Source organism: Anguilla anguilla, chromosome 2 (assembly GCF_013347855.1).
Source record: "Anguilla anguilla isolate fAngAng1 chromosome 2, fAngAng1.pri, whole genome shotgun sequence".
Taxonomy (NCBI): domain Eukaryota; kingdom Metazoa; phylum Chordata; class Actinopteri; order Anguilliformes; family Anguillidae; genus Anguilla; species Anguilla anguilla.
The window spans coordinates 52958779-52977910 of record NC_049202.1 but is presented as its reverse complement, the minus strand read 5'-3'; the positions used below and the strand labels follow the sequence as shown (position 1 = coordinate 52977910).

Sequence of the window (19132 nt, the reverse complement as noted above, 5' to 3'; positions counted from 1 at the left end):
TGTGTAAACAAAGAAGCAATGCAAGGGAGACACAGGATGTCAAAACGATTACCAACTTGTTTTTATTACCAATCCAATGATTTATCTTTAGATAATGAAAATAACATTTGTGAATCACTAAAAAAATTATACACAAGAGATATTAACACAGCATGTGTTGGGTTGGTTTCAGTAAATCCCACACCGGAGTGGGAAATCATGCCAGCCCTTTGTCGGAATGCAGGGGGATTGAAGTCCTGTGTATGCGTAGACACTACGCATTAAATAAATCACATATAAACTCCCTGACCCATCAACCAGATTAATGTACAACAATTCCATGGTACACTGATGATGAGATATTAATCTGTAAATAACAGATTAAGGGCATTTACTTCAACATGGAATAGACAGAAAGAAATTTGTGCAGAAAATTTGTGCATAATGATTACATGCCTGTGGACATCTGCCCTTACATGTTTCTTGTCTAAGAATGTACATAGGCTCCAATTATGTCCCTGTCATGTAATGTAAGTTTCTGCACCATGTGAGACATCACAGAATATAGGAAAATAACTGTAAACACCCTGAGAGGAGGCTGGGTTTCCTCCTTCTAAAGATAATTATCATCTCAAATCCCAATACTTCCGTCATGACAATACATTATTTAATCATGTATGTTTTCCCCCGGAATATAATTAAAAGTGAGTCGTGTAAGGGACCTGATGTCAAAGAAGCACCAGGATTAAAAGTTGGACATTAATGACCGATCAGCTGACCGGTTCCACATCATGTGCCCTCATTCCAGCGGTTTCAGAACAAACACTGCATCATCCAGCACATAGTAATCATTGTACATGTCTCCTTCACAGAGGTATGGCAGCCTCGTCACTGCTTCCACCTCAAACCCCGCCTTCTGGAACACCCGATTGGACATGCTGGTGACCTGCTCCTCCCATGTCTTTCCCTTCACTTTCAAGTATTCTTTTGGCCGCTCCCACCTGCCACCTGTAAATAAAGAGGCTATGTGATGCAGTCGTCAAGGAAACTGGCACATAACTGCTATGGGAAATCGATTATAAAGACTTCTCTGAAACGGCAAGTGGGTTACGTCAGTGCCTTAAATTAACTCAATCACCTTAAATTTTAGAACCTTAGAAGCAAGAACCTTAAATTTTAGACACAGCAATCACCTCCATGAATTCGCCAGATCAGGGGATCTACCTGTTCCCCAGTCTAAGCATCACTGCAGTCCACATGAGAACCTCCTTAACATGTGCCAGAGTAGCCCTTACAGGCACCTTCTCTCCACATAAAAAGTCTACAGCTCTGCCCTAACCTCATACTGGATTCAGAGTTGGAGAGCAGACTTCAAACACAGGCCACGGTCAGCTTACCCAGCTCCACATAAGGCTGAAAGGGCAACACTGCGGCCAGGAGGAGCCTGCCAGTGCCAGGCACCAGAGAGCGCCGGATGTCCGTGAGCAGAGTGAGGGGCTGGTCACAGCGGTCCAGCAGGTTCAGACAGCTGATCAGATCATACTGGAAGCCGGGGTTCTGCCACCCATCCACATCCAGCACTCTGACACACAGTGGTGGGAGGCAACACAGATCAGGGCACATAATGATTAATATCCCTTTAGTATCAGTTGAGGCAAAGTTTTCTTCTCACAATCTGCAACACTGTGAAATTTCCATTTACGGAAGGCTGTCACATGCGATTGTGCACATACCAATATGGTCTAGCGCTCTGGTTGTTAGGTCTATCTGGACATAAACAGCACTGCGTACTTAAAGTCAATGGATCTTCAAGGCTTAAAACTGACAATCATCACTTATGTGGATGATTATAATTGTCCTTACTTTTGCTTCAAATGCTGTATATCATACACAGGCAGTGATTTCATTACAGTTGTTTAACTTCCAGAATTAGTATTAGAATAAATTAATCACAGGAGACCATGCAGCACAGTCTGTACATATGACTTACCTGTAGTTCTTTTTATGAAGGTGCCACTTCATGGGAGTGGATACTTCTGTGGCATAGACCTCTCTGAAATGCTTGCCCATGACATCAGTGACTCCCCCGTCCCCAGCACCAAGGTCAAGCAGCCTGTGTCCCTGCCAATCTGGGCTGATCCGGAGGAGTTGGCGGAACTGGTCCCCAGAGAACACAAACATGGAGCCCCTCCCCAAAAACCTGTCCAGAGAAACGAGGAGATAACAGTGAAGCAATGGTCAGGTTTCAACCTAGACACAGCAGTCAAGACACATAGACAGGAAGATAGTGTGTGCGTGGGTGTGTGTGTGTTGCTGCACGATATGAGGAAAATATTCGATATGCGATAACGTTGTTGAATATTGCGATGACGATATGACTTGCGATATAGTATACAGTTTTAATGTCTTTCTGCTTTAGGTTCGCTGCTAACATAGACCCCAGACAATGAATAGCCTATGCCCACTGAATAAACAAAAATGAAATACATTATTTCCAACATTCTTTTATTGAACAAATTGCACCTAAACAGCCACTGTATTGAAAACAAATACCACCAACATAGTTGCGTGGCAATAAAGTTTTCTTGATCACTTTAACAGAACATCTAGGCCTATTTAAATAAATACAAATAACTGAATTTTAATTTCCACTGCTCCCCTTCACCCTTGTGTTGTCTTAAGGGTCAAAAATGACCCGCCACTATGTTTAACAGCAGAGAAAACCCCCTAAATGATCTTTTTTCAACTTTAAATTTGATGACTTTTCCTAGAGTGACCCCAACATTAGAAAAAGTGAAACACTGCCTTTGTTCATATTTCCATGAAAGCTGTACACCACCAGCACACACGCACACACACACACATGCACGCATATACACACACACACACACACACACACACACACAGACACACAGTTGTACAGTGTTAACATAACATAACATGTGTTCAGCAGAGGCAGTTGCACTGTAGCTCTCAGAAAGAGATAGGGTCCTGACTTGCTTTGACAGGCCACATTATGGGGAGACACCAGTACCCCCCATGGGCTAATTACAACTGCTGACTGACTTGAGACAAAAGGGTTTGCCTTCGCACTCACCACTGCCTCTACCTGCTATGCTATGTATACTAAACTGCCTCTATGAGCTATGCTATGTACACTAAACTGCCTCTATGACCTATGCTATGTACACTAAACTGCCTCTATGAGCTATGCTATGTACACTAAACGGCCTCTGTGAGCCATGCTTTGTACACTAAACTGCCTCTATGAGCTATGCTACGTACACTAGACTGCCTCTGTGAGCTATGCTATGTACACTGCATCTGCAAAGTCCATGCACACACACTTGCATACTGTCCTACATGTGCTATTTAGAGTTGATTGATTTATGTTCTTCACGTTTTTGTTTTGTATCTATTATCTTATTTTATTCTTATTTATTGTTGTTGTTTATACACCTTGTGGGTGGGGGGCAATGGTCCAAAAAATGGGAGAAGACTAGTATTTTGTAGTTGAATTCCTCATTGTACAGTATACAAGAATATATCACTACGTTGCCAAAAAAGGTTCAAGACTGTTATTGTTTCCCTTCAATAAAATGCATTCAAAACTACTTTCTGCACATTTCTGCTACTTTCTTAGGCTATACAAGTGCTATCTTGTGTTAAAAAAATTAATGTTTACACCTATGCAGTACCTTTAGCAATAATATGCAACGGCACGGGTGCTGGGACCCAGGCGCAGAGTGGAAAAAAAACACGAAACTCAAAAAGGGGAAAATTAACAAAGACTTTACTTACAGGGCAAACAAACAGGGAACAGAAAAGGACACGCAGGGCAAAAACACCAACTCAAAAAATATCTAAATAAAACAGAAAACAAGAGGAACTCACAAACATGGGCAGGGCAGAACACAGGCAGGTAGAGGACAAGGGCAGGTCAAACAGAGCACAAGGACAGGTCAAACAAAACACAGGCAGGTATATTCAGTCTGAAACAAAACATAAGTCAGAACAAACACAAACGGGTAACAAACGCAGGCAGGTACAATGGGTCTCAACAAACGCTAGTCGGGAACAAACACAAACAGGTAAAAGAATGCAGGCAGGTATAAATGGTCTGAACATACATCGGTAACAAACACAAGGCAGAACAAACGCAAGGAACCAGCACCCGAGTCAAGGGAACAGAGAACTTAAATAGACAAGGGGTAACAAGACACAGGTGAACTCAAAAAACAATCAAACCAGAAGGAGGGGATAACAAGACACAGGTGGGAACAATGATGGGATAACGAGACAATGAAACAATCATACAATTAACAGGGGGGGAGCAGGACACAAAACAGAAGTGCCGCCATCTGGCGGCCCAACAGGGGAAACACAGACAGGAAAACAGGACCATGACATAATAATAGTAATAATAATAATAAACCTCTACTTTAGTAAAGAAAACAATTATGACAGGGATGTTGTAATAAAAATGAGTGGTATCCACTGATTAAATGCAGTCTTTCTGCACTGTGAAGAGGGAAAACCCAGATATTCACAAAGTTTGTGATGAATGACAGGTTGTTTCTTCATGCAAAATAGATTTGGGGTTTAAAATTAAATTAAGCTGCTGTATTTTAGGGGTTTAGTGAAGGTGGGTCATTTTTGACCCTTAGGGCAAGGGGAGTATACAGAATGTTTAGACTACACAAGGGTTAAAATATTTTCTTCTACTCTAACTAAACAAAAACATCCCTTACCACCCTGATTATTGAAATTTGTAAAACTAAAATGATATATACCATACTGTAGGCACTGTCTTGTAGAAAAAATATATGTAAAAATATTGTTGTTCAAACTAGTTTTCTCGGTGACATAGCCACCAGAAAACATGTACACTGGCAACAAAATACTCGAGCTGCTCGGGATTCGGATTCCTGAGCTTTGCGCATGTCTCCTTATCACCGTAAAAAACACCCATTCGTAAAACTCAAATGCTTCATGCCACACTGCAGACAAGACCTTGGCGAAGATATCTATCTATGCAAAAATGTCCTTGTTCAAACGAGGATTTCAGGCAATCTAGGCATCAGAAGTCATGTACATGCTCCAGGTTGGCTGGGCATTTTATTCTAGTAGTTTGTTGAAATTTACAACGCGCATGTCTCCTTTTCATCGTAATTAAAAATTTAAAAAAAATGTAAAAAACCCATTCGCAAAACTAAAATGCTTTATGCCACACTGCAGACAGCATTGGTTCTGTATGCAAAAATATCCTTGTTCAAACTAGATTTACTGGTCTAGCCATGTCAGAAAACATTTTGGAGAGCCTCTTTGCCGGCATAACTTGGACGGATCGGATGAACGATCGGGATGATGACAAGAGAGGTCCTGACTGCAATTTGAATGACATTTCATTTCATCAATACAAAATCCCTTCAGGGCTTACTTTGAATAAGCGCCGATTTTTTTTTTTTTTTTTGGTGCCATTTCCCTAGTAAATATACTATTTATCGCAGTTCAAGCAGTCTTTTGCGATGTGTTCATCGCGCATGTTCATATCGCGATGAAGGTAAATATACGATGTATTGTACATCCCTAGTGTGTGTGTGTATGTGTACATTCATGTGTGCTAGTGAGAGACAGAGTGAGAGAGAAATAAGGGGATGGCAGAGAAAGAGAAGTATGCTGATTTTGAAATCAAGTTACCCATTGATGGAGGTGCGGGAGACAATGGGGCTGAAGACAGTGGAGACGAAGGAGTGGTAGAGTTGTGTGAACAGCCAGCCTGACTTCTCCTCACTGCGCCTCAGGAAGGCCTTTGTGTCCTGGTCCATGTAACTCTGGATAAACAGCGGCCTCAGAGCCTCCCCCAGCATATCAGGACAGCAGCGGTACCACTGAAACGGCAACACACAGCATCCACAGTCACAAACAACACTCCCCGTTACAGCCAAACAATCATCACTACAGAGGATGCAGTGGTATTCAGACCATCTTTAAATGATAGCCACTGTTGAGGTAACTGGAACAAACACGGATATTTTATAATCACTTCAGTTAATGGTGATGCTAGCACATTCAGTCACCGACAAGTCATTTTGGAGGAGGATGTTGTTAGCACAATATTTTATTTGATTGTGATCACAACACCCACCCAACTCTCTAAAACAAGAAGTGATATGCTTTATCGTTTGAAAGTGGCACAGAAAAACGAACGCAAATTGATAGTTACAGAATCGCCAATTGCAGAAGTCTGAGTCGGGCAACAAAAAGGACGAACAAGTATTTTGCTGACATTGAGACTGATTACGCAAATAATACAAAAAAATATAAACTTGGTCACCGGTTGCTATGATCATTTTCACGTACCTCATGAGCATCTAGTCCTGTGGTCTCGCCTTCGCTCACCATGCTGACGAACAGAGCTCGAGCAAGAGGGCTACGTACATATTTACCGGTCCACATTCTTCTTACAGCCAGCAGAGCTGAGACGTATAACGCAATCCACGCAACAAAAACCGCTGTCTTCATCTGTTGATAATACATACTCAATTTACCAGTTTAAAGCAAGTGAACATTTGGTACGTGTTTCTAGTCTTACACTAAAAAATAAATGAAACTACTGAAAGGAGTGACCAATGGCGTTGGTACACGCAGACACATCAAGGACACAAACAAACAAACGAACCTGAGGGTGTGGTGCGTTTTAGGAGGCAACATATTCGTTGATCTTCTTAATCCGTAAAACGGGTACTGTAAACAAATTCCAATAATACATGTGGTAAACTGTAAACTGCTGTCCCAGAGTGGCCAGCAACACGACCGCGGGCGGTCATCTCAGTATTTACTTCCTGTGTTTCGCTTAAATACGTCCCCAGGCAACTGGAATCGTGCTCATCTTTGATCATACTGCATTTATCATTACATTATCATTGCGCTTTGATATGGAACATAATGAGAATGTGGAATACATGTTATAAATACTTGGCCAAAGGTTAACTATAGGATGTATAAATAAGCGCATCAGCCCACAAGAAGGTGAAGTAAGTATTTTTATGTGTATTTCATTTGTGCGTGCATATGTATCAGACCTGGGACATGTAGCGTACTTATTCAAAATACTATTGGCTATTAGTGGCTACATGGTTTTAGATGCACTTCTTAAATAAATTGATTTGGCTGCCTCACTACTTCTTATGATGTTAACCGGTTTGTTTCTAAAACATAATTTGTTTCCATTACACACAGTTTAAAAAAATGTATTTATTTATTTTATACTGTAAATACAGACCAACATCATTGACACAAATGAAATTGCTGTCATACTGTTTTGCGTGAACAATCTTGGTTGAATAGCTGCTCTCACAAAAAGATTAAAGAGTATTTAAAAGTATTTTTGGATGGGGGTTGAAAATGTCCCTTCTCTACTTTTCATTACTGTGTATAATTTAGAGTAGGCATATGTATTCGGGGGGTACATGTTGTTCTTTTCTGACAATACTATAAATACTACATTTTAAAAGAAAAACATTTATTTTTGTGAAAATCTTTACACATGTTGTTTATGTTGTAACATAAGTAAAATATTTATATATTGTGTCTGTTTAAGCTTCTCTGAAGCCATGCACACGTTCAATTACAAGTCAATTACCTCAAAGGCAATAAATATTATAGAGATTAAGGGTGCTTGCTCAGGATACACATCCCACAAAGTCTAAAGTTCACTATGAAGATAGAAGAGGGTAAAATACAAATGTGCCAAGGTAGTTGTGTTTCAGGTACTTTTGCATTAGACTAGCCTGAAAAGAAAACATTCCACTGCATAAATATGAACTTTTTACAGGCAAATCTTGATAAAGTCAAATCATCCTTCAATCCTGAAGGACCAATCATTTCACATTTCGAAAACCATGGCACATATTGCAACTCTAAAACATAGACATATTGCAGACACTTACAATGGATTGCTGGACAAATGGTGGTAATATTTGCTGATGCAGGTGTATTAATCAGGTAATACCATTATAGATGTTTTGTTTGTCCTAAGAGAGGCACAAAAGGAACAAAGGGATATAGGTGACATTAGTCTTACTGTCCGATTGGAAGTATGTTACCCACTGTCATCAATTGAATACTTTTTCCCATCCAGCCTTTAGCTGTAGGTACGGATGTGAATATGGGCCATAAATGTGTGATGATGGGGTGACAATGACCAAGTAGATGACAATTATAGGGAAAAAGTTTAAACTCACATTAAACTAAATGTATGACTTAACTGTAGAAAGCTAGTTAACAAGTCCAAACTTGTAGCAAAATGCATTTTTATTATGAAATTGGAAGTGGCACAGCTTTGGCTGCAAGCTTAAGCAGATGTTTTTTCTTGAATTACCCCTATAGCCAGCCAATATGATACTTAAAACATTGTGTTGGAAATAAACTAATTATAAACTAATATAAATATAGTTTGTTGCAATTGTAAGAATTGTGCATCTCGTTTAATAAATTGATTTTTTTTTTAATAGCCACAGTTACTTGCACTTCGTCCTATGCGTCACTACTGTTCATTTGCATATCACTAAATTGCCACGTTGCTGGCCACAGCCTGAATGCGCCACTTGGAGGCTGAAAGATACATTCGCCCTTATCCCAGCAACATAAGTTCGATGGCAGAGACAACGGAAACCGGTGAGCTGAGACTCACTATCGTTACAATGCCTTGCTTCCTTTAAGATACTTCTGGAGAAATATTCTTGCATTTGCCATAGGAATACAGAAGATCAATCGCCAGTGAATTTCTGGTTGAAGATGCTAACCGATATGATTGTGGAGGAAGAATTTGAAATCAAAGATGAAGAACCGTGGTACGACCAGCAGGATCTGGAGCATGGTAAGACATTGTGAACTAAGTGATGCTGGGGGCAAATAGCGGTCTATTCTAGGAACAGGACACTGAAAACAGAAGCTTCTTACTTGCTAGTAGCAAATGTTCAACCATCGTTAAATTTCTGCGTGTACAAGTCATTGGTCGAAGACATTTCTTCTTTACCTCAGCCTTTAGAATAATTTATTTTCTATTGCTGTTTGGTTCATGTCACGCCCATACGCGTTCAATGCTTTTCACAGGATTTAGCACGGCTTTCTTTTCAGTTAGCATGATCAGGCGTCCAGAAGAAAACTACAGACTAACTCAAAAATGAATTTTGGAAATAAATTAGCTGCATATCGAGATTTCAGCTGTAGTCTTCATGTCATGTTTCGCAATACAACGAAATGGGCTACAATATTGTGTCTTTAGTTGGTAGCCATAAGCACATTTTAATTTGATACAAGTAGCCTGCAAACAATGTTGTACCCCTTTAAGTATTCATGCATAATCAACTTGAAACAACTGCCTATAAATACTTTTTTTTTATTAGGCTGCGTTTAAGGATTTGTAATGCCAACAGTGTATTTCTCGCACTGATTTCATTGGCAATGGCAATCAAATCAGCGTTTCGTGTATTAGCATTTAGATGTTAACACGAGGATTAACACGAGATTATTATTCACAACCTGTTTGGATGATTAACTTGAAAGTCTTTAAATACCCGAAATCTTTATCAATAAAAGATAGATTGGGTCTGCTGCAATGTTAATCTGGAATTTTCCAGCATCTAATTGTAAAATTAATACTGACGTTGAATATTAAAAAACATAGTGAGTATGGATGTTTGTATTTTACAGGGTGATAATGTTCCATCAATTTAGATTGTACGTCTTCAGATAAGACCAACACATTCCACAACATCGTCAGTTATTTGAAAAATGCATTAACTGGGCTAAAACTACAAAAAAATCTCCATATTTAGCACGCCTAATTTGTGCAAGATACACTGTGGAACATGAAAACCTTTTAACCAACTGGTAACTGCTCACGTTAACATATATATCCTCAGTGTTAAAACATTCAAGTAAATGTAAACTAGTACGTTCTGAAATTGCTTAGATAATAAAATATTATGAAATTGTGTGAAGTACTAATCCAAGGACACCAATGTTGACCAGCTCAGCCTCATCCAGAAAGAAGAAGAATCTGGTCAAACTGTCTTCGCAAATGTCATACATAGGAGTAATTGAAGGCATTTGGAAATGTAGCTAACACTAGAACTTAGCTATCTCTATTTATGTATTTATTTTTTTGTAAGTTTCAACAAGATAGCATAATTTTCAAACCAACTTCCTGTGTTAACAGACAGCAAGGTTAAAATGTGAGATGTGTTGATGGTTGATGTATTACAGTGCAAGCTTGTTGAAAGTAATAGTGTATCATTGGCTCTCTTGTTACTGTTGAGACTGAATTTGAATAGTTTCCTGTGTTTTTGCAATGCTTTCAGAAGGTGGGTTAGGGACGAATGGTCTTGCTTTCTGGTTTAAATCTGGTCTGAATGTTCCTAATGGTCTCCTTCCCCATACCCACTGTGTTTTTTGTTTTCTGGTCACAATAAATTCTCACATGTAAAACGTACGTTGGATTTAGAGCTCTGTTTGTACTTCACCTGTGCTCTGATCAGGTGAATGCAAAGGTTTCTACTGTTTCAGCATGCCTTGTTGCAAAGATCTGGAAGGATTACAGAAAATGTGTTGACTGGATAGGCAGTTAATTTAATACCCCCCAATCTTAAATGATTGTCGGAAAATTTGCTATATTTGACATGACTCACTGGTAGAGAACAAAAACAATTAGCCTATACTTTCTAATGGACAGGGAAATAATTTGGATTCTGAAAAGTGGTCTTTCAACAAAATTTTGGACCCAAGATGAAGTAGCCTAAATGAATTTTATCTGGGCGCAAATATGGCTATGCTAGTCTCTTTTTAGATACAGAGCCGTCTCAGTGGCTATCCCTTTGATTGTGTTTGATAGTTACAAAGGCCATTCAGCAGATCTCAAATCCTCATCTTGTGTAACCAAATCATCATCTAGGTTTTGGTGTACAGTTGTTTACAGCTGGTGTTGCTTTGAATCCGCGTTCCACTTTTAAAGCAAAATATTATTGTGTGAATTCCATTAACTTGCCACTGCTTTTATTGTAGTAGCCCTCTGTTGACGTGGTTGCCTTCTCTGGGCATTTGCACAGTACAACTGTTTGGCCAGTCAAGGGGTTTTCTCTAGCTGTCAGTATTTGGTTCGGTTCCAGACCTCCATCTGGCAGCTGAGCTGGGCAAGACCCTGCTGGACCGTAACCGAGAGCTGGAACAGGGCCTGAAGCAGATGTACTCAACCAATCAGGAACAGCTGCAAGAGATAGAGGTAACGTGATCATCTGATTTTCTGTATACATATGTCGTTTTTGATTTATTTGTCTTATGTGTTGTTACAGGGTGTGGAAGACATGTTTTAAAGCTTACTATTGTATGCAGGTTAGAGTACTTTTGTGCAAAATAGATAGCATTAAAAACAAAGAGCTTAGCAGGATTTAGTGTTTGGCACCATTTTGTCAAGAACATACAGAGGTAAGCACTGTCAGTGTTTCCTGTTGACATTTTATGTAGGCATGTTGAAACTGACATCTTGTAATCCTTATTTCTGTCACATTCATTTCTGTCAAGCCTTTGCCTTCCTGCCTCCACAGATAATCAGGCAACAGGGAACAGTAGAAGATATTGGCCATTTTAAAAATAAATTTATGATTTCAGCATACATTGGAGTTTGTGGTATGGTTACTGAGCTGGATATCATCAGCGTCTTCCACCATCTATTCCAGTATTCACATTTCACTCATCTTTTTAGCTGATTTTCCAGTGACACTACATTGGGCTACTGGAGGAAAAAAGCAACTAAAGAAAGGGAATTATTTTGGTTATCACATCTTAATTCAGCGGTTTTCAGTGGTTTGGAGGATTTATTTAGCCATGGTTTTATTTTGCGTCCTGTCCGACCAGCCTATTAATCCGTTAGCCACGTCTTGCTTGGCCTGCCGTGCTGTACGTATTGTTCCTGTACTCAGCCCATTTCAGTCATTCAGTGGCATGGGATGTAAATCAATTCGTTAAGAGTCAACATCACACACTGGAGGAATTTAAACTCCTCATCATAAGCCCTTTGTGACTGAATTGATGGTCAGCTGTTTCTTCCATAGCTTTGTTCTGCTAACTGGTGAGCCTAAGAAAGTCTTCCTCTGCTCAAGCAAATACTTAAGTGAGCATGTATTGATATTTTGACTAATGTCAAAGTATAATTTATGGAGTCTTAACATGGTTCAGAACTTAAAAGTGGCTTAAAGCCATCACGAGTCTTCGGTCACATTTCGAGATGTAACTGAATTATGTGAAGCAATGTTTGTTGCTGAGCTTTCAGTTAATGTGAGAATTGATCCTTTCACGAAGTCCCTTAATCAATCTGTTCTTTTGCTACAGCCTCTAAACTTGGCATTTTAATGGTAATACACATACCGTAAAAACGTCAAATGCATGCAGAGCTGAGTTATTTAGATCCTTTTTTATGGAACATAATGAATCTAATCCAAATGTGTGGTGTCCTTGGTCTATCCGTCCTCTGTCTCTTCACCCCCCCCCCCCCCTCCGGTTTTCTGCTGCCAGATGGAGCTCCTGGTCTAATATGTGGTTATTTTTTTAAATACTGGCAATATTGCGTTTTATGTGGACGGACTTGCTCACTGAGTTGTTTCAAAGAATTTGATTTCTTGCTTGCTCAGAGAATTGGGTGAAGATAGCACTTTAATCACAGAGTTTGCTTGTTTGTCTTGGCGCCACACTGTCACTTGTTGTGGTGGGTTTTTTTTTCTTTTGCCATGTGTCTGTGAATCATGCTGACTGAAGTCTGCAAAGATCTTTAAATGGTAGCTGATAAGATACCTACTCTAATGGTAAGTACGGAGTCAGGTTAGCTTTTGCAATAAGAGAAAAAACAAGTATGTCCTCCACAGACACTGCCTTTCTTTGCCTCTCTTAATGTGGTCTTACTGCTCAACTCTGCCTGTTGGAGATTGCAGGGAATGACGCAGTTGTAACTTTAACCAAGTGAAAGTGACACGAGAACCTAAACCTAAACTAATACAAAATGCAATGACAACCAGCAGTCATGTTCATTTTCAGCAAGTGTAGTTGCTAGCAGCTAATAAAATATAGATAAAAGGGGTCTGATGTGTCATGTGTTGAAACTTTAGATAAAAATCCACTGTGAATGTGGTCTGTGTGCCTGCTGTACTTTTATGGTTCCTGCATATGACACTATGCCAGAGTAGTGTTTGCACAGTGAGATCAGAGGTGCTGACTCCCCGCTTCTCTCACAGTACCTAACCAAGCAGGTGGACCTCCTGCGGCAGATGAACGAGCAGCATGCCAAGGTGTACGAGCAGCTGGACACAACAGCGCGTGACCTGGAGCAAGGCAACCACAGGCTGGTCCTGGACAACCGCTCAGCCCAGCACAAGATCCAGGGGTGGGGCCAGGGACTGATTGAAGGATTAAGGCCAAGACTGAACAGAGAACACTCAGCATTATTCATTCATTAGAATACCTGCTACTCTATAATAACTGTCAGATTTGAGTTGGACTTGACAATAAAATAGCTGTGAAAGGGAAAGAACTAACCTAAAGTACTTCATTGTAATTTAAGCCATGCACATTGCCATGTTTACACTTTTCTTTTTATCTAACATATATCCAGTTTTTTTGACTAATCAGATACTGGCTGTATTGGATCTAAATGTATGCATGCATCTTCTCCTGTCAACAACATTCTTTGGACAAATAACATCATGTAATATGCATGCAGGAGTCACAAGATGTCCCATTGTGTTGTAGAGCTTGTCGTCAGGCTAGATAGAACACTGACTGCAACAGCAAGGATAAATGTGTGACCTCAGTCTAAACACAATAAGACAATCAACCCATTAAAAATCCAGCGTAAACAGACTGGATATAGAGAAATCTGATTTGTCAGCCATATTGGGTATGAGTGTAAAGTGACACACAGTGCTTGAAAGGCGAATGCTGTCCTCCCCAGACTGACAGAGATGATCGAGAGCCTGCAGGCTCATGTGGAGGAGCTGCAGCAGCAGGTGGAGGAGATGAAGACGGCACAGTCAGGCCGCTCCAGCAGAGACCTGGCCGAGCAGCGGCGGGCTCTGGGAGCTCAGAGCATGTCCTGTCTCAAGGAGCTGTACAGCAGGCACAAGTGAGTCTCCTCTGTCTGTATGACCTGCACTACCGGGTCCGGGCTCAGTTTTGGTCATCATGAATACCCCTCCCTCCACCGTTGGTAAATTTATGTAGAAATAATCAAGCTGATTGGCTGTCTGTGGACTGCAAATATTGATTTTTTTTTTTCAGTGACAGAATGTTGGTTGAGGTCAGTTTTTACTTGGGTGACGTGGAGCTGGGTTGCTATATAGGGCAATACACAGTGCTTTGTTTTAATAATAATTCAGGAAAATATTTAATTCTTCCAAATATAGTATATAAGTATTGAAGAATAAATATAGAATCATTAAATGTGATATACATTTATTCCTGGAGAAAAGAAGTTTTATTTAAGCTATCTTTCATCCCAGGTCTGCCATGTTTTGAGGCAAAGAGTAGCTACATGTCCTTGTATTATTAGTGAGAACACTGTGGTAGCATATGTGTGATGCTGCACGTCTTAAGATAACACCGTTCCATTTGCGGCCTGCTGTTGACCTAACTGATCTCCTCTGTGTGACCCTGTCAATATTAGCGCACTGATGCTGACTCGTCTACTTAAGGTCATACCATTCAGACACCATAATCCAGTTTGGGTTCTCCTTTCATAATCCCTGACAGATCCCTGTCATGGCTGGCAGACTTGCAGTCACACACTTGAAATGTAATGCTGCACATAATACCTTGTGTGGTAGATTTCTGCACTTAATGGCACGCTATAATGTCATGGTTATGAAAATGGCTAATATAGACCATTTTGGTGTTAGTAAACATAGATTATATATTTGTATGCTTGCCTCATAAACTGGTGTTATAAGCTTGCCAAGAGTGTTTTGGTTTGTTTACAAGCTACCTCTGCTTACACATTAAAGTTGTCAGCATTGGTCAGTGGTGTTTCTCTATATGAATTTACCTGCTGATGCTAAATTTGTAGAAGCTGCTACTTGATTATCATTAACTGTTACTTCATTCATTTCTGGCTTGGTGTGTTGAGCACAGGCTTGCTGCCACAATGGCTTAATGGCTTAAATGGCTTGCTGCCACAAATGTCTGTGCTCAGCTTCGAAGGGGTACTCGATGATGGTATTCGATAAAAATGAAGGCCCTATTTTTTGCTGTTTCTACTTTGACAGCCAACGGCGGAAAACATTTTCTGTTCTTGTGATGTGAACGGGATGTATACCAGTTGGTCTATAATTTGCTCTCATCAACATATTTGATGTGTCAATTGGCTCACACAGTATAGAATGAAATGTATGTAGCTTTAAATGATCACCTGAACTTTGTTTTTCTCTGCCCAGGTATTTGTCGTATGACCCCGCCCCTTTAGATGTTGACATGTCCGCGGGGGAGAAGGTGAGGGCAGAGGAGGAGAACCTGTCTCTCCATCGCTCAGTGCAGTCCCTGCAGACCCAGCTGGGGACAGAGCGTGCCAGGCGCAGGGAGGTGGAGCAGGAGGCGGAGCTGATGGCCCGTGAGAACGGCGAGCTGGAGCAGCGGCTGGAGCAGCTGGAGGGTTGCCAGGCTCGCCTGCAGGAGCTGGAGGGGGAGGTGGAGGAGCTGCGGCAGCTGTGGCGTGCTGACGCGGCCGGCGCCAGGCGGGCGGAGGGGCTGCTGCCTGACGCCATCTTCTTCCCCCCGGAGGAGCCGGCGGATGGGGACGGGGAGCGGGATCCCGAGGACCAGCCAGAGCAGGGCAGGCGCGCGCTGAAGCGCTGCAGCAGCGAGACGGCGCTCCGGAGCCCCGGCGCCGAGGAGATGCGCCGCGGGCACGAGCGCACCTGCGCCCGCCGCGCCGAGGCCGTCAAGCAGCGCGGCATCTCCCTGCTCAACGAGGTGGACGCCCAGTACAGCGCCCTGCAGGTGAAGTACGAGGAGCTGCTGCGTCGCTGCCAGCAGGGCACCGAGCAGCACAGCCACAAGGCGGTGCAGACGCATGCCGCCCAGCGCTGCTGCCCCGGCTCCGCCCCCTCACCCAAGGCCCAGGGCCCGGAGGACGACGCCCAGCAGCCCGAGTACAAGGCCCTCTTCCAGGAGATATTCTCCTGCATCCAGAAGACCAAAGAGGGCCTGAGTGAAAGCAGGGCCAAGCTTACTCCAGCCCAGTGAGGCTCCCACAATGCTCAGGGAACTTGCCTGCTTCTGCCTCAGTTTGTCCAGGGTTGGTGAAGGCATCTAAAAGGCTTTGTGCCTGTCCAATGTGAACAGGCTGTGGAGTCGCCTCAAGCTAGCGAAACCCCAAAGAGCCACCGTCCAGGCGACTGCACCTCAACACCTGTTCCTAAATCACGATGCTTCCCTAACCATCAAACAGGGAGTCTTCACAAAGCCACACCAGCTCAGTGGATGAACAATCAAAAGTTTTGCCATTGTATTTTTCAGCAGGCTTGCAACTCTTCAATAAAGCTGAACAAAATTGTTACAATGTCAGATAGATAATTAGAACAGATTGCTCGATGTATGTTTATTTATTTTATTTTTTTTATTACACCCAACTTTCAATGCAGAATAATTGGATCCTACTTTAAAAAAGCAGATAGGAATTTTTGATTCTTTGTCTGATACAGCATGTAATAGTGTTAGCATTACTGTCCATTTAAAATGAATATATTGTAGTGTTATTCTATTCATAATTCTGTGTTCATGTAACTTCATGAAAGCAATGTTTTCATATCAGGAACTCAGACTTATGTTGACCTCTTTGGCTTTGGCCGTCTAAAAAAACTTATGCAAAAAGTATTTTATCATTTCTTCTTTAGACATTGAGTGTGTGTACACTGTAGAGATAAGCAAATTAGAACAATGTGTGAACTATGGAACGGAATTGGATTATATTGCCATGAAGCACATTGATACTTACCAGTATTGAGGCTTTCAAAGTCCACATCCAGCAGCGACACAGACGGCTGAATTCAGACTACTACTCATAGTCTGAATTCCCATCTCGGTAAAGCCATGTTGTATTGTGCTTTAGGGTGATACTGGATTGAATTTCCCCTTTCCCCTCCTCCTTTAGACACTTTAGATATAGGACAGTGCTGTCCTAATTCACTGTATTCCACCCTGAAATAATGTGATTGTTTATGGAACAAGTGCTATTTTCAGTTTAGCTGTGTTCAAGTGTGACTGGAACTCTTATCTTTAGGTGCTCCTGGAATTGCTTTTGAAAATAGAACATATTGGATGTGTAAATGCAGTTCATAAATGAGTGATTTGGGGGAAAGTAACAGAAAAATGTGCAGTAAAACATTAAGGGATAACATTTGTTTTTTGGAAACCTGAAAGAACACCTTAAAGGCAGTAAATTAGCTTGAAGCCCTGGTAGCCTGATTGCAGCATCATTATTGTTCAGTGTAAATGAAATGAATGATTAGCTGCAACAGGTAATAAAGCAACCGCTTACAGCACTTACTATCTGAGGTCATGTCATCATACTATCTGAGGTTTTATATTTGGCCTGATATGGATCAGTACTGATCTCTAATCAATAATCCTTTTTATAGCATGCTGCACCTACTTTAAAGTCTTTATCACAGTGAACGTACCAGAAACATGACCTCCAGACGAGGAATTGCATCAGTAAAATGGCTGATGTGGTTAATTCTGAATAATCCCCTCAACTTTTACCTGGTTAAATAAAGGATATATATATATAAATATAATTGACAGCTGTTGGTTTTGAGGGAACAGAGTAGTGGTTGATAGGACACTGCTCACAGGAATGACTGATCTCTCTTCATCACCATTGCCTTGCCTCGCATTAATGCTGAGGAAAAAAATAGTGAGGAAAAGATAAGGGCAGGGGTATCAATTGTTTTATAATTTGCATAATTTCTTTTTTATAGGGGCTTTTGTTTCCTTTGAGGGTTATTTGCATTGTGTTTAAGCAGCTTCTCATGAATGCACTGTGCTGTTCAATGATTGTGGATAAAATCCTTGTCAAGAGGCCACCCCAAGGGCAAAAGGGGCTCAACTTGGAAGTAGCTTCAGAAACTCAAATCACCTGCCTACGTACATTAACAAAATGGCAATGATGGCTCCGCCTCGGGTGAACCTGGCGTGATGGTTTAGTGTAAACAGGGAGTCTCACACGAGACTCATCCAAACTCCACCCAAATGCTAATCCCAAATGGTGTGAGAATGGGTGTGGTGGTTTAGCACACTCTACAACTTTGGCAAACAAATTACTATCAAACTGGTTTTAGTGGGGGTTCTAAATACAGTCTTGCATGCTTGAAAGGTGTGAGTATTAACCAGCATTAAAGGGACTTAATGTTTAGGCAGGGACACGGGTAACTGAGTGAACGTGCATGCACAATGCAGATAAGTTTTTTCTGGCCTGAGCTGCATCCAAATATGGCATTAGTCTTAAATATGTAGAGGATATCAAGCCACTCAGGTACTGTCTACAGATCTCCTCACTGGCCTGTGTTCCCACATTAAGGAAAGGATTCTGCTTTCTCACAAGGACATAACGGCTCACCATAAAATAAACTATATACACTGCTGAACTGTTTAAATGTGTCAATTACAAATGTACATAAATATGAATAACTTGGTTAAACAGTTTTAAATAATTTCAGTGTGTTCTGTTAAGGAGTTCAACTTCACAAAACACAAAAATGTTTAATGTTATTCTGCTGACGCTATGTTCTACTGTGAACCTAGTCAGATAACCAATAAATTCACCTGTCAAACTGACCTTGTGTGATACTTGAGGCCTCTATGCTGATCTGTTGTTACATGGATTTGAAGTGGGGAATTATGTGCAGAATCATTAAGCTCCCAGTGTAATCAGTCCACTCAGGATTTGGAATGGATTGTGGAAATATGAATTAAACTACAGCGTATTCACGTATAGATCCCTTCTCAAAAAAAAACGCTTGGCTGCCACAAGCCAGTTAACCGCGTGATATCTTGACACCTCCAGCTTAAAACCCCAAAGGTCAGGAGGCTCATTTCATAATACAGCAAA

General features: G+C 41.1%; 2 protein-coding genes across 5 annotated transcripts; one reads left to right on the top strand and one right to left on the bottom strand.

Moving 5' to 3' along the window:
* Positions 1-39: 39 nt before the first annotated feature.
* mettl9 (methyltransferase like 9) lies at positions 40-6838 on the bottom strand. 2 transcript variants are annotated; one of them, XM_035405355.1, is made up of 6 exons: positions 6662-6838; positions 6343-6504; positions 5680-5870; positions 1970-2179; positions 1377-1561; positions 779-987 (listed from the first exon to the last, which is right to left on the bottom strand). In XM_035405355.1, the coding sequence occupies exons 2-6, from the start codon at positions 6502-6504 to the stop codon at positions 779-781; spliced, it is 957 nt and encodes a 318-aa protein (XP_035261246.1). In that variant the 5' UTR covers positions 6662-6838. The 2 variants fall into 2 exon arrangements, with proteins under 2 accessions (XP_035261245.1, XP_035261246.1); XM_035405354.1 differs by lacking the exon at positions 6662-6838 and having other exon boundaries at positions 40-987; positions 6343-6519.
* Positions 6838-18858, top strand: si:ch1073-272o11.3 (cerebellar degeneration-related protein 2). 3 transcript variants are annotated; one of them, XM_035405352.1, is made up of 7 exons: positions 6838-7016; positions 8496-8658; positions 8739-8860; positions 11151-11263; positions 13266-13414; positions 13982-14152; positions 15459-18858. In XM_035405352.1, exons 3-7 carry the CDS (start codon positions 8779-8781, stop codon positions 16264-16266), a joined length of 1323 nt encoding a protein of 440 aa, XP_035261243.1. In that variant the 5' UTR covers positions 6838-7016; positions 8496-8658; positions 8739-8778; the 3' UTR covers positions 16267-18858. The 3 variants fall into 3 exon arrangements, with proteins under 3 accessions (XP_035261243.1, XP_035261244.1, XP_035261241.1); XM_035405353.1 differs by lacking the exon at positions 8496-8658; XM_035405350.1 differs by having other exon boundaries at positions 8496-8860.
* The last annotated feature ends 274 nt before the right edge of the window (positions 18859-19132 follow it).

Excerpts from the sequence above, each read along its gene's own strand:
- mettl9 (XM_035405354.1), bottom strand. The coding sequence starts at position 6,519 with ATGTATTATCAACAGATGAAGACAGCGGTTTTTGTTGCGTGGATTGCG. Across the intron at positions 5,871-6,342 it reads CAGGACTAGATGCTCATGAG|TGGTACCGCTGCTGTCCTGA; the intron begins GTACGTGAAAAT and ends TTGCCGTTTCAG. Across the intron at positions 1,562-1,969 it reads CTTCATAAAAAGAACTACAG|AGTGCTGGATGTGGATGGGT; the intron begins GTAAGTCATATG and ends ACTGTGTGTCAG.
- si:ch1073-272o11.3 (XM_035405353.1), top strand. The coding sequence starts at position 8,779 with ATGCTAACCGATATGATTGTGGAGGAAGAATTTGAAATCAAAGATGAA. Across the intron at positions 8,861-11,150 it reads CCAGCAGGATCTGGAGCATG|ACCTCCATCTGGCAGCTGAG; the intron begins GTAAGACATTGT and ends GTTCGGTTCCAG. Across the intron at positions 14,153-15,458 it reads GAGCTGTACAGCAGGCACAA|GTATTTGTCGTATGACCCCG; the intron begins GTGAGTCTCCTC and ends TTCTCTGCCCAG.